At 47.6% G+C, this 13,184-nt stretch overlaps 1 protein-coding gene across 1 annotated transcript in view; it reads left to right on the forward strand.

Moving 5' to 3' along the window:
- Positions 1-13,184, forward strand: part of ASAP1 (ArfGAP with SH3 domain, ankyrin repeat and PH domain 1) — a 270,638-nt gene that overhangs the window by 214,462 nt on the left and 42,992 nt on the right. The window contains exons 12-13 of the mRNA XM_006879286.1: positions 5,240-5,327; positions 8,041-8,089. Coding sequence (XP_006879348.1) covers positions 5,240-5,327; positions 8,041-8,089 — 137 coding nt within the window. The remainder of the gene's footprint in view (positions 1-5,239; positions 5,328-8,040; positions 8,090-13,184) is intronic.

Below are 13,184 nucleotides of genomic sequence, written 5' to 3' on the forward strand. Positions count from 1 at the left end.
AGGGAATGGGGATAGGCATGTTGGAGACAATAAGATTGGCAAGAGATAGAGCAGGGTTTAGGGCTATTGTATGTAGGGTCACTATGAGTCACAGGTGACTTGATGGCACATAACAACAACAATAATTGGAAGAGAATCTATCTACATTCCAGAAATCTAAGAAGATGCTAAAATGCAAATTAACCTTTCTAAACTGTGTGCTGTCACAGGACATAGTGCTATGAACTAGGGCATCCAGGTGACTGGGGCTGTGGCCTGAGGGAGAGGATCTTTGAAGGCCAGCCCGCTCACCTGGGGTCAGGCCCTGCCACCCCATGGGGGGAGGACATAAGCCCCGTGACGTAATCCCTCAGCGTTCCAGGAGACAGTGTGTATAAAGCGCCTGGAAGGCATCCGGGCATTTGGTTTTTGAGCGCCTGCTGTATGCAGCCACATTTGAGCGGACAAGAGAGAAAAAACTCTGCCCTCTGTGGAAAGAGACCAAAAGCAAACCATGCATAGTTAAGAGGGTCAGACGGATTATCCTTCACGTTGAGGGGAGTGGGGAGTTACGGAGAAGGCGGTCCAGCCAGGAAACACTCTCAGCGGAGGTGCTGTCTGCAGGAGTGTGGAGATGGGTGGGGTGTGCACAGTGGCTAGCTTCTCTGCCAGCAGAGGAGGTCCCTGGGTGCCGTGGCGCAGACAGGTTTATTCTGAGAGTGAAGAGAATGGTTTACCGTGTAGACTCAGTAAATCCAAGGTCTCAAGGTTCTCTTCCCTTTTTAAATTGTCTTCCTGCACACACCCCCATCCTTAAGCAATGGGACAGGATCTCCTGAGTGGCCCACTGTGGTTTGGCCCGGGACAGGTCATTAGTCTTTCCTCTAGCCTGATCTTTAGGACAAATTAGACCTCCTTTAATCAGTGTACCTATAAATTAGTACTAAATAGCGAAAAATAAACCACTTTGTGATATTGGGAATTTTGTAGACATCTGAGATTACTGCAGCTGTGATCTCGGTCCTTCCAATGCTCTGCCCGCAGACCCCGGTGGACAGATGATTACTGGTCTTCCTGGGTCACCTTGGCCTGAGAAGTTCAGCCGCTTTGGCTGTCAACACCTGTATGTTCTTTGCCTCTTAAAGTCATAACCAGGCGAGCTCTGATGGCCTAGTGGCAAGAAGCTGCACTTCAATCCCAGAGGTACAAGGTTCAAATCTACCAGATGCTCTGCTTTAGCGGGGGGGGGAGGGGCAATCTCCTCCTGTACCTCTCAGATCCGATTTGACAGCGCGCGCGCACACACACACATACACAAATAATAATAAGAAAAACGTCATAGCTAGGATGATGAATCATTTATCAGATACCCCACTGGCAGCTCATTGTAGAGGAAGAACAAAGCATATAAACAAGATAAATCTGTGTCAGGAGACGTTCTCTACCAGTGCGATGAACGTGATGACAGTTGACAGGACTGGCTTCTGAGGGAATAACGTTAGATTTCACTGTCACTGACCGTCTGAGCCAATCATAGGATGACTCTCCCTGTTCTCATCAACTTTCCAGAAGCTTGCTTTCCGTTTGTCAGGCCTCATAAATGAGCAGTGAAAGGTACTATTTCTTTACCTTTTCTGATTCCTTTTATTACTGAATTTGAGAAGCTTTTGTTTTTAAGATATTGTATCATTTTCTTGTTTATTTCTCTTGGTAAGCTTCCCAAACATCTGAGAAATACAGATTTGTGTAAAACAAATATTAACCAGTTCTTTGCCATGTTCAAGTCTGAGTGGTGTATAAAATTTTTTTCCACATATAAATGTTTCCATGTTAAGGTATTATACTGTGTATAATCCCCTTAAACCTCCATACATGTGACTGGTATCTGTTGATGCAGCATACCTGTCTGTCATCACCTTCTGTGCAAATGGAGAGCAGTGCCCAGCCGTCCCCTCTGACAGCCCTTCCTGCTCGTGAAGATGGCTGTTCAGTTTCTCCCTCACCTTCTCTCCTCTGAACTAAATCATACCTTCACCTGATCACCGAGGCTCTCATTTCCCACCTCTGTCATCATCTCCTGGTTGTCTTTTTTCCCCACACTATTCATTAAATGTGGATTCCAAATGAGAATAACGTAAGTTTCACATGAACTGGGATTGCGTCCTCTTCCTGGCCCCCAGATGTCACTGTCATTCATATGAATAATGTGATTTTTATCAACATCCAAAAAGATGAAGAGGACTAAAGTTACAAACTATGGCTAACATGAAGAAGAATCAGAATCCCAGAATAACTGTGCTCATGTGAAACCTGTACCTAGACCAAGAAGCTGTCGTCTGAATAGAGCAAGGGAACACTGCATGATTTAAAGTCAGAAAAGGTGTACCTCAGGGTTGTATCCTTTCTATGTATCTATTCAATCTATATGCTGAAAAAAATCATTTGAGAAAGCGGTCTCTGACAGTGAACCTGACATCAGGATTGGAGGAAAACACATCAACCACCTGTGCTATGCAGATGACACAACCTTGCTTACTAAAAGTAAGAAGGACTTGAAATACTGCAGTGGATCAAAGACTGCAGTTTTCAATATAGATTGCATCTCAACATCCAGAAGACAAAAGCCCTTATCAGGGAATCGATAGGCAACATCATGATAGATGGAGAAAAGGTTGAAATTATCAATGATTTCCTCTTACTTGGATCCACAGTTGACACCCTTGGTACTAGCAGTCTGGACATAGGAGACATACTGCTTCCGGCAGATCCACTGTGAAGAATCTCTCCAATGTTGTGAGGAGTAATGGTGTCAGTTTGAAGACTAAGGTGCACCTGCTTCCGGCCATGGTCTTTTCAGAGTTACACATCTGAGAGATGAACAGTGAATAAGGATGACAGAAGAAATGTGGTACTGGCTGAAAGCACTGAATGAATATCTCATGGACTGCAAAAAAAATACTAAACCAGATAAGTCTTGGGAAAAGTGCAGCCAGAGTGCTCCTTAGAGGCAAGGATGGTGAAACTTTGTCTCACGTGTTTTGTGCATGTTTTTAGGAAAGGCTGTTCCTTGGAGAAGGACATCATGTTTGGAAAGGTGGAGGGTGAGCGAAAGAGAGGAAGACCCTGGATGAGATGGATTGATACAGTGATTGCAGCATGGGCTGCAGTGTGTCAGAGATGGAGATGGCACGAGAGAGGACAGGGTTCAGATCTACTGTTCATAGGGATTGCTGTGGGTCATATTCAACTCTTTGGCACCTAACAACGCAAGGTTCCTTTTACATTGAGCTGGGTCTTGGCTGCAGCTACTGGTTATAATGTTTGAAAAATTAAGAAGCACACATTCTGGGTCTCTTCTAATAATAATTGGGAGGCCCCCCAAAGTCCAGCCTCCCAATTCTGGGTTAGGTGATTACTCTGTTGTATAGGAATCTCTCTCCTAGGATTGGATTTCTGGGTTCTCTCTAAACCACCTGCAGTGCACATGAAAACTCTTTGCTTTTGCTCTTCCTACCCAGCCAGTTTTCTTTGAATGGTTGCAAAGGAGAGAACTGCCCCGTTTTGAGAACTAGAGGTGCAGCGTGTGGTAAGACAGCCCTAGTCAAAGACCAGCTCACTTGGTTAAAATTCCAGGCTTCACTGGTGTCACTCTCTACCCTTCTTCCCCCTCTACTTTCCCCACATGCTTACATCCCTGGGTTGGGAACGCTGCTGGGGTGATTTTCAGAGTCAGGCTCCTAACGGCAGGCAGGCAGCCCGGCCAAGGATTTCCATGGCTCGTTTCAGCAGGAGCTCATGCCCGCGCCAGGCACTCCGACTCGCCCTCCCATGCCAGCTCCTGCAGGAAGCAGCTGTTCTGACCTCAGTCTTGGCCAGCCGCGTGAGCCTGAGCAGGTGCCGGAAGGAGGCCAAGAAGAAATCCTCAGTCCGTGAATTGTTAGATAGAAAAACCAGTGTGTGCTGTAAATCTTCAGAAATCACAATTAAAACGTCTCAGAAAGCAAATTTTAATAATTGACTGTTGGCCATTTGGTCCCATGTAGATGGTTTTTTTAAAAGAGGAACTCAGAAGAGTCTTGACCAGAACATTTGCCTGGTAAAGCTTCAGTTAGCCTGGCCATCGGGAAACCACAGACTAGATGGCCAAGAGGCGTATCAATAATAATAGAAATCCTTGTATTTTTTTCCCCCTCTCTCCCTCATTAAACAGTGGCTTCAATGTACGTTATAATTTCCCTTGTGCTTTGGAGAAAAATAATGTGCAAGAAGGGACCATTCCTTGGAGAGGGACTTACAAGGGTGGAGAAGAGAGCACGAGAGAGGAAGACACTCAATGAGATGGACTGACTCGGTGACGGGGGTAGTGGGGTTACGTGTGTCAGAGACAATAAGGTTGACTGAAGATAGAGCAGGGTTCAGAGCTGTTGTTCGTCACAGGGTTGCTGTGAGTCGCAGACAACTTGACTGCACATAACGATAACAACAACAATGTAAATTCCACATTGCAACCAAGATGGATGACTGGACGAACACTGGGACCATTTTGATTAAAGACTCACTTAGCTAATGTCACAGTGACACACTATGGGAAACACTGGCCACTTGTAATTGGGTATTTCTGGTTGCAGAAAGGTGTATGTCCATGGCCTGTGTCCCTGGGTCACTGATAGCCAGGTGGATTCAGTGCTTATTAATCACTAGGAATTATATGTGTATGCACAGTTAAGAAAATCTAGAAGGTGAAAATTTAAAACATGGAGGAAAGAACCTACAGTTTTCCCCCCCTTAAAGAGGGGGTGAAGAGACTTGGAGCCCCGGAAACCACATAGTTAACTGACTGCTAGTCAGAAGGTCATGGTTAAAACCCTCAGCTGCCCAGCAGGACAGTTGAGGTCATGTGCGTCCCTCCCTAGAGCACAGCCTGGAAGCCTCCGAAGCCGTTCTGCACCGTCCTGCAGGGTCACTGGTAGGTGATGTCACCTCTGCTCTAGTGGGTCTGGGTTAATGACACTTGAGGTGCAGTGGTGTGGGTAACACTTGACCACATTTACCAGCTTGGATTTGAGGTATGTGCAGACATGGTGTCATCTCGAAGGAGAGTTGGAGCAAGCTCAACTGTCTGTTGCTAAGGGTATATTCACGTGTCACTGAGCAGTTACTATTCGGCAGGTCCACGGACACACACACCCCGGCTGTAAAGGACACTGGGCTTCCACACGGAGATAGTGCCACTGGTAACGTTTCTCTCTCTATTTCCTAGTCCAACAGGCAGCCAGCTAAACTGAACCTCCTCACCTGCCAGGTGAAACCGAATGCCGAAGACAAGAAGTCTTTTGACCTGATATCACGTGAGTCCCTTTTCTCTCTCGGTTATATTCTGACGGTCATACACTTCCATCTCTGGCTGTTCTCAGCAGACTTCCCAGGCGGGCTCCTTGGAGAGGGCCCTGAGGCTCACGTCATCCCTGTCGCTCACTGGACCCACCTGTAGGTGCAAAGTCAAGCCAGGGCCAGGTTTAAATAGGAGTCATACAGAATCTAGATTTCTACCTTAAACTAGACCAGGTTCGTCTACAGATTCACAGCTTTATTCCTGTGGAGGGAGTTTTCCAAACATATCCCCACCTTTCTCCTCAATCTGTTAAATCACAGTCTTTGATGGGAGGCTCAGTGAGATCTGTGTAAAGTCCCCCAGTGAGCCTGTGTGCGCACACACAAGAAATAAGCACATGCCATGGCCTGGGAGTGCAGAGTTACAGCCTCAGAACTGGGCTCTTGAAAGGAAGATCGTTTCCCCATCTCCAAGCAGAACTGTCCTTGGACTTGAGGACCGATGGCACTTTGTTCCATCCCTCACGTGTTCCCTGGTCCCCTGTGAAGAGACACGTCTCCTGTAGCCCATGTTCTCACAGCACTTGGAGTGGAAGGAAGATGTTTGCTCCCTGTGTCTGCATGCAGACTGACTCCCAAGGGTGCACTTACTTAGTCACTGGCCTGGACGCTTGAGCTGATACCAGAGATTGCCCATCTTTGTCCTATAGAGAAGCTGGTGGATTCAAATTACCTTCCTTGAGTTATTAGCTCCACTCCTTAACCACTCGGCCACCAGAGCTTTCCCAGAGAAGGAGGTGGTGGTGGTGGGTGGTGATGATCGTGTACTGTCGAGTAGGAACCAGTTCCTAGCTGACCCTCCAGTGGGTTCTCAGGCTGAAAATCACACAGGAGGAGATTCCCATCTTCTGCAGAGCGGCGGACAGATCCAACTGCCTACTTTTAGATTGGCAGCGTAACTCTACCACTAGGCTACCAGGTCTCCCTAAGAAAAGGGGAGCACTGCTGACATCGTGGCTCCCAAAGGCCCCGGAATGTGGCCGCGATGGCCTGGAGTTTGCTCCCTCAGAGCCCAGCAGGGCGGACCAGCAGATGAAGAGAAGGCTCTGTGCAGAAGCCCCCTTCCCTGCCCTTTGACTTCTCATGCATTTGTGTGACTAGAAAGCTCACTAGTAGTCCTGACCCAAGTGATGGAATCAGCCATGAGATTGCGGGATGGAGCTGAGCTGGATTCTGTACCTTCGACTGAAGTTCAGATTCCCTGCTGTATAGGAGATGAGAAGGTGACCAGGAAATTTGGAATCATGATGTCAATGCTAGCTTTGGGAGCCTGCAGGTTACAGACGACGGTCGGCAGTTAGTGACAGAGCTTTGAAGCAGTCATGCCTGTGGAGCTGAAACCAGAACCAGTGGAAGTACAGGTTGAAGCCCTGGAATGAGAAACTCAGAGGAAGAGTAGCAAGCCCTTTCAGGAGCGTGTTGTATGATGGACAGTAGAGAACGGAGAGCATTCAGAGGCCTGTGAGTGGCCGCCGCCTTTGAGTCGGACACATTTTCAGCACAGCCAGTCAGGAGACTCGGTTGTTTGAGGTGCTCATCCCGCCCTTGTTTTCAAAGACGGAGGTCAGGTTTCTGTTGAGACTTTGACCTCTTTGCTCATTCTAGTTAATGTCACCACATTGTGAAAATTAAAGTTCCTTCTAGTGTTGCTTTGTTGACTATAACTGAATTAGGCTGATTGGAAGCCCTGGTTAATGAGCCACTGATAGGTGTTGAGTGGTTTACTTCGTTAGACTAAGCCTCACAAAAACCCTGTCTTTTAACAGAATGGAAAACTGAGGCTTAGAGAGACTGAGTACCTGACACAAGGTCAAACAGAAATAAAGTAGAGATTCAAGGCCAAGGCTTTCTGGCCCTGCTACCCGTGCTGTCCTCGGGCCACCTTTCTCTCTCTCTCGGACCTGAGTGTGGCAGCACCGAGCCTGGAGCTGTCACATCACAGATGCTCGTGAACTGTTCATTTGACCCAAATCTGCTGAAGTGTTCTAGCCACCTACCATCCTATGTGCGGTAAAACCGCAGACCCGTATGAGACAGAAACAAACCCCAGGAAGAAAAATGCAAATATTTTCCACTAACATGAGCAGAAGAAAATGTGGTACCGGTCTTCCAAGTTTCATCCTTCACACCTGCCTGGTGTATCCAGGTCAGGCCCTCCATTCCTCACCAGGGATCCAAGTGAGCAGAGGTGAGGCCCTTCCCACCCACAGCCTCAACCCCCTCAAAGAACACCCAGCTTGCAAAGCCTTACGGACATCTGGGCCCCAAAAAATAGCGCTAGTGAATGAAGCGTACCTAAGGCAGATTTGTTTTAAAGGAAGCACTTAGCCAAAGACACCTCGTGAGAGCAACAATTCCTGATTGACACATGGCACACTCTAGTTTGTCTCTGAAATCTGTTTTGTTCAGGTAGAGCCTCCCACTTTCCTGCTTCTTCTGCCCCTCCCCACAGGAGGCACAGTGTTTACATGGTACGTGCAGTTATTTCATTGTGTTCCTCTTCAGAACATCCTGACAGAGTGAGTTGCGTAGCTGCTGATGCAAAATGGTGTAAACAAGAATTGACACTAAAATCTAAAATCCTTTTACAGTGTTTTATTTAAAAATATACCTCCTACCTGAAAATGCTCTGCTTTCTAAAGTTTTACTTTTCTTTTTTGTGTGTTTTAGATAATAGGACGTATCACTTTCAGGCAGAAGATGAGCAGGATTATGTAGCGTAAGTAGCTTTGGAGTCGTAGTGCCAGGCACGAGTGGGAAAGTACTCCCTCCACACAGCCCAGCTGCCCCACACCACCCCGCAGAGCCCACCTGTCCCACAACACCCTGCACACTCACTGCCCTTCACAGCCCCCCAGCTTCACAGCCTCGCACGGCCCTCCTGCCACACACCCTGCACGGCCCTCCTGCCACACACCACCCTGCATAATGCTCCTGCCTCACAGCCCTGCACAGCCCACCTGCCTCACAGCACCACACAGCTCCCCTACCTCACACCACCCTGCACAATGCTCCTGCCTCACAGCCCCGCACAGCCCTCCTGCCTCACACCCTTCACAGTCCTCCTGCCTCACACCACCCTGCACAACGCTCCTGCCTCACAGCCCCACACAGCCCACCTGCCTCACAGCCCCACAAAGCCACGCATGGCTCCTCTGCCTCACACCACCCTGCACAACGCTCCTGCCTCACAGCCCCGCACAGCCCTCCTGCCTCACACCCTTCACAGCCCTCCTACCTCACACCCGCCCCATCACTGCTCTGGCTCCATGCTTCCTTGTCTCTGGGCTGTGACACATCGTTCATCTCTGGCCAGGGTTTCCTCCTTCATGTTTTCAGTAAACTCATTCTCCCTCCACTTCTCTCAGGAGTCTGCTCAAGTGTCAGGCCCTGGGAAGCCGGGTAATTGTTCCCCTCCTTTGCTCCCACAGGCTCTGTTATGCTCTTCTGATTCTCTAGTGTGTCTAGAGACCACGAGGTCCTTGAGGGCATGCTCTGTGCTTACTGGGCTTTGTAATCCCAGCGGTTCTGGTTGTTGTTAGGTCCCCTGGAGCCAGCTGTATGCACAGCAGTGTGACACAGCCCTGCCGGCTCCTGCCCCTCCTTCCAGTCTCGTTTAAAACAGCTTGAGCTCATAATTGCAGCTCCTGGGTCCATCCGTCTTGTTGAAGCTCTTTTTCTCTCTGGCTGGCCCTCTGCTTTCCCATGCATGATGTCCTCCTCTAGGACTGGCTTCTCCTCATAACATACCCAATGTCTGTGAAACCAGGTCTCACCATCGTGCTTCTAAGGAGCCTTCTGGTCGCCCTTCTTCCAAGATAGTTGTTCAACTTCAGCCGGGAGGCACTTTCTCAGTACTCTGTGGCCAAATCCATGAGCCAAGCTCCCTGGGTACAGGATTGTTCCCGTGACAGGGGACCTCAGGCTGGTCCAGACAGGTTGCTCAGCTGATCGATCAGCTGCCAGTCAAAAGGTTGGAGGTTCAAGTTTAATTAAAAGCACCTTGGAAGAAGTCATGAGCTTCCCCAAAACTTGGCCCTTGAAGACTCAGTGGAGCAGTTCTGCTCTGAGCCACGTGAGTTTGTCCTGGGCCAGCAGCAGCTGCTTATTGTGAGAGGAAAGGAACTTGGCCACAAAGTGAAGAATATTGGTGAATGCCACTTGCTGGGGTGAGCAAGGCTGTTCTAGGGTGTAGTGAGAAGAGCTCCAGGGTTTAAGCTTTGCAGTTACCTGCCCAGGTGCACAGCCGTGTGCACCGCACCCCTCCCCTGCCTCTTTAGACAGGTCTGTGGTCCTGCGTTGTCTCTTCTTACTGCAGTTTACCAGGATTCAGAATGACAGGATGTGGATTGAAATAGCATTGCATTCTAACAGATACAAATAATATCCTTTCAATGGTATTTCCCAGTGACTCTGAAAGACCTTTTGTGTGTTGTGAGCTCTTAGTTTAAGGGGCAAATGTGATGTAACAGGCAGAGCAGTAACGAGGACATCGACGATCAGACAGAAGTACTCCCCCCACTTCTGACAGGCCCGGCTCGGGGCCCTTGTCACACCACTCAGCCTCTCTCCACTTCCGTTTCCTCATCTGGAAAGTATTTCAATTACCAGTGTGTTGGGGGAATGTAGGGACTTGGAGAGTTATATCTCAGAAAAAGTCACTCCTCAGAAAGAGTAAATACTTGGCACATAGGAGGTAGACTGGTCAGTGTTGTTGCTGTGTTGCTATCTGCTCTTGCATTGATTTCCATATTTGCGAGTCAAAATGTCGTGCTGCCTGGGGAGAACCGAAAGCTCCAAGTGTAAAATCCTGGAGTAGTTGTGTCACTGATACAAACAGTCCACAGTCAGCCCTGCTACATCCCTGGGTCTCTTGAATTGTTTTGTTTAGTTTTCAACTTAAATAATATTAAAAATAATACTTGCCTTTTTTCTTTTTTATTGAGATTTTAATGAAAGTTGATAAAGAACTTGGGTTTCTAATTATTCATTGTTGCACATTTTCCTCCCTGCCACCCCAGATCACTTTTTTCTTTGGGTAAAAAGTTCTTTCATTGTTATACAGTTCCCCCCACCACCACCACCACCACCAGGCCCTTTTATTCAGCTTTTATTCTGGACTCCTGTCGTGTCAGTAATACCTAATTATATATTCCTTTTATACAGTTCTCTCCCTCATCTGTTTCAATGCTGTGTAGGTTATTTATCCCCTTTTCTTAGTTTTCCCCCAGCCCCCATGTCAGTCCTATTTTGTAACAGCGGCATTATACCGTTTATGTCTTCTTGTGACTGAGATACTTCACTCAGCATAATGTCCTCCAGGGTCACCATTTTTGTGTAAAAATTCAAGAGTTTGTTTTTCAGTGCAGCTTAGTATCCATCGTGTGAATATACCAGAGCTGCTCTGTTTGTTGATGGGCACTTGGGTTGTTTCCATCTCCTTTCTATAAACACAGCCTATATAAATATGGATGTGTGTATATCTGCTTGGGTTGCAGTTATGGTTTCTTTAGGGTATATTCTCAGTAGTGGAATTGCTGGGTCAAATGGTATTTCTGTTTGCAACTTTTTGAGAAAGCTCCATACTGCCTTCCATCGTGGTTGCACCGTTTTACACTCCCACCAACAGTGAATGAATAAGGCTTCCAGTTTCTTCACAGCATTTGTTGTTTGCTGTTCTCTTCAGTTTTGCTATTATTACTGGGTTGAGATGATATCTCATCGTTGGTTTGAATATTTGCTTTCACAGTTCTTCTTTACCCCTGTTTCTAGACTGCTGATTTTGAAGCATTGCAACTTTTGCCTCACAGAGTAGAAACCTCCTGGCGGTGAGCTCCACCTAGCGTCAAAGGTGTGACTTGCAGTTCATGTGCTCAAGGAGTTGGATTTGGTTTTCTGTTCCCCTAGCATTTCTTACTGAAAGCCTTTTCTAGCTTGTGCTTTGTTTTGCGTCTCTTTCATCCCACAAAGCACAGCAGATATAAATGCTTGGTCCAGAACATCTTTATGCTTTGTGGACAGTTGCTGTCAGGGTATGTGTAGTAGGTGAGAACAAAGTCGTCTTGGGCCCAGCAGAAGGAAACCCCTCCGATCCGTCAGCATCCTCTCGGGCTCTGCTGTACTTTGTCCCATTGTTCAGGCTGTCAGCTCCTCTTGTTGAGAGGCTTCCTTTCCATTTGTAGGGACTGCCTAAAGGATGGGGGTCCAATCTCACCATCCTTGCTTACTTACAAGGAGCACTCAGGCTTCACTCCTTTTTTTTATTATTATTAAATTTTATTAGTTTTAATGAACATTTACAGGGATTTTGGGTTTTCATTCCTTCATTGCTGCACCATTCTCTCTACCCTCCTCCCCAGTTTGTTCTTCTTCCCCCACCCTCCGAATGTCTGTTTTAATTGTCAGGCTTCACTTCTTTCAGGAAAGTATTGGTTGTTGTTTTGGCAATGCACCATCTAGTCAGTATTCATCAGTTCACATCACAGCTCAAAATACCAGTTCTCCTTTTATCATCTTTGTTCATTGTCCAACTCTCTCATGGATGTGAAACAATTGAAAATCCCATGACTTGGATCAGGCGCACCTCAGTCTTGAAAGTGACATCCTTGCTTATTTAGCATTTCAGAAAGGTCCTTTGCTGCAGATTTGCCTGTACACGGTTCACACTCCTGATTGCTGTTTCCCTGGGTGTTGGTTGTGGATTGTCGTATAATGAAGGGCTTGGCAGTTCCCGTGTGCCCTCTGACCACAGTGTTGCTTCTTGGCTAGGTTGTGAGGGTCCTTGTTTTCTTTGATCTTCAGTCAGTGCCTTTAGTCCTCCGTCACCGTGCGCAGCACTCCTCCCGCAGGATCCCCGAGTCAGCGTGAACTCCGTGCACCCGGCTTGGGGGGTGGATGCCAGGTTAATGACACAGGGTTTGTTTGGTGCGTGTTGCGATCACACTGTTGGTTATCACTTAGTAGCCTGCACTTTCCATTTCATGTTAAGTTCTCCTCCTGACAGTGGATTAGAGGAAACAGGCCGTTTTCTGTGCTTCCCTTTTAGCCCTCTACCCATATCTCAAGCACTTCTTTGTCATCTTGTGTCAGGTGGGACTGTGGGGACCCGCTCTGCGTCCTCCTGATTCCTTGCCCCCGTCATTCCATCCAAATGGGCATGTGACACATCGTGGATTTGTGCTGGGGCCTTAAATCAGCTCATTACTCATCCATCCCCCTGCTGAAAATGGACATGCCCATCCCAGACGCACTGAATCAGAATCTTCTTTTTTTAAAAAAAAAAAAAAAATTTTGTGTGCGTGTACCGTCAAATCAGATCTGACTGGTACAGGAGGAGATTGTCCCTCCTTCCCTGGCAGAGCATCTGGTGGATTCGAACCGTGCGCCTCCGGGATTGTAGTTGCAGCTCCTTGCCACTAGGCCACCAGAGCTCCCCAGAATCTTCATTTTAAGAAGATCTGTAAGAAGCGCCTGTTGTTAATGAGGGCCGTCAAGTCCAGGTTGGGACCGGAGTCCAACAGCCCAGCCCTACCCCGTCCTCCCAGCTGCTGTTGTGCCCGAGCCCCTTGGCAGCACCTGGGCATCTGGTTGGACTCTAGATTCCAGGTCCTTATTTCTGGGACAGCAAGGGACATGCACATTCTCAGCAGGAGTTTGAACCAGAAGGGACTGGTTCAGAGCCCAAATGTGTGCACATCGTCAGTTACAGACACATTTTGTGTTCTCCCATGTGCTGCTTTCAGCTCTGTAATCCTTTCAAGTTTAAACTCTATCATTTTTTAATTTATTTTTCTTTTATTATTTGTGTGTGTGTG

The sequence above is a fragment of the Elephantulus edwardii genome, unplaced genomic scaffold, assembly GCF_000299155.1.
Source record: "Elephantulus edwardii isolate Elephantulus edwardi_28Jun2011 unplaced genomic scaffold, EleEdw1.0 scaffold00003, whole genome shotgun sequence".
Classification (NCBI taxonomy): domain Eukaryota; kingdom Metazoa; phylum Chordata; class Mammalia; order Macroscelidea; family Macroscelididae; genus Elephantulus; species Elephantulus edwardii.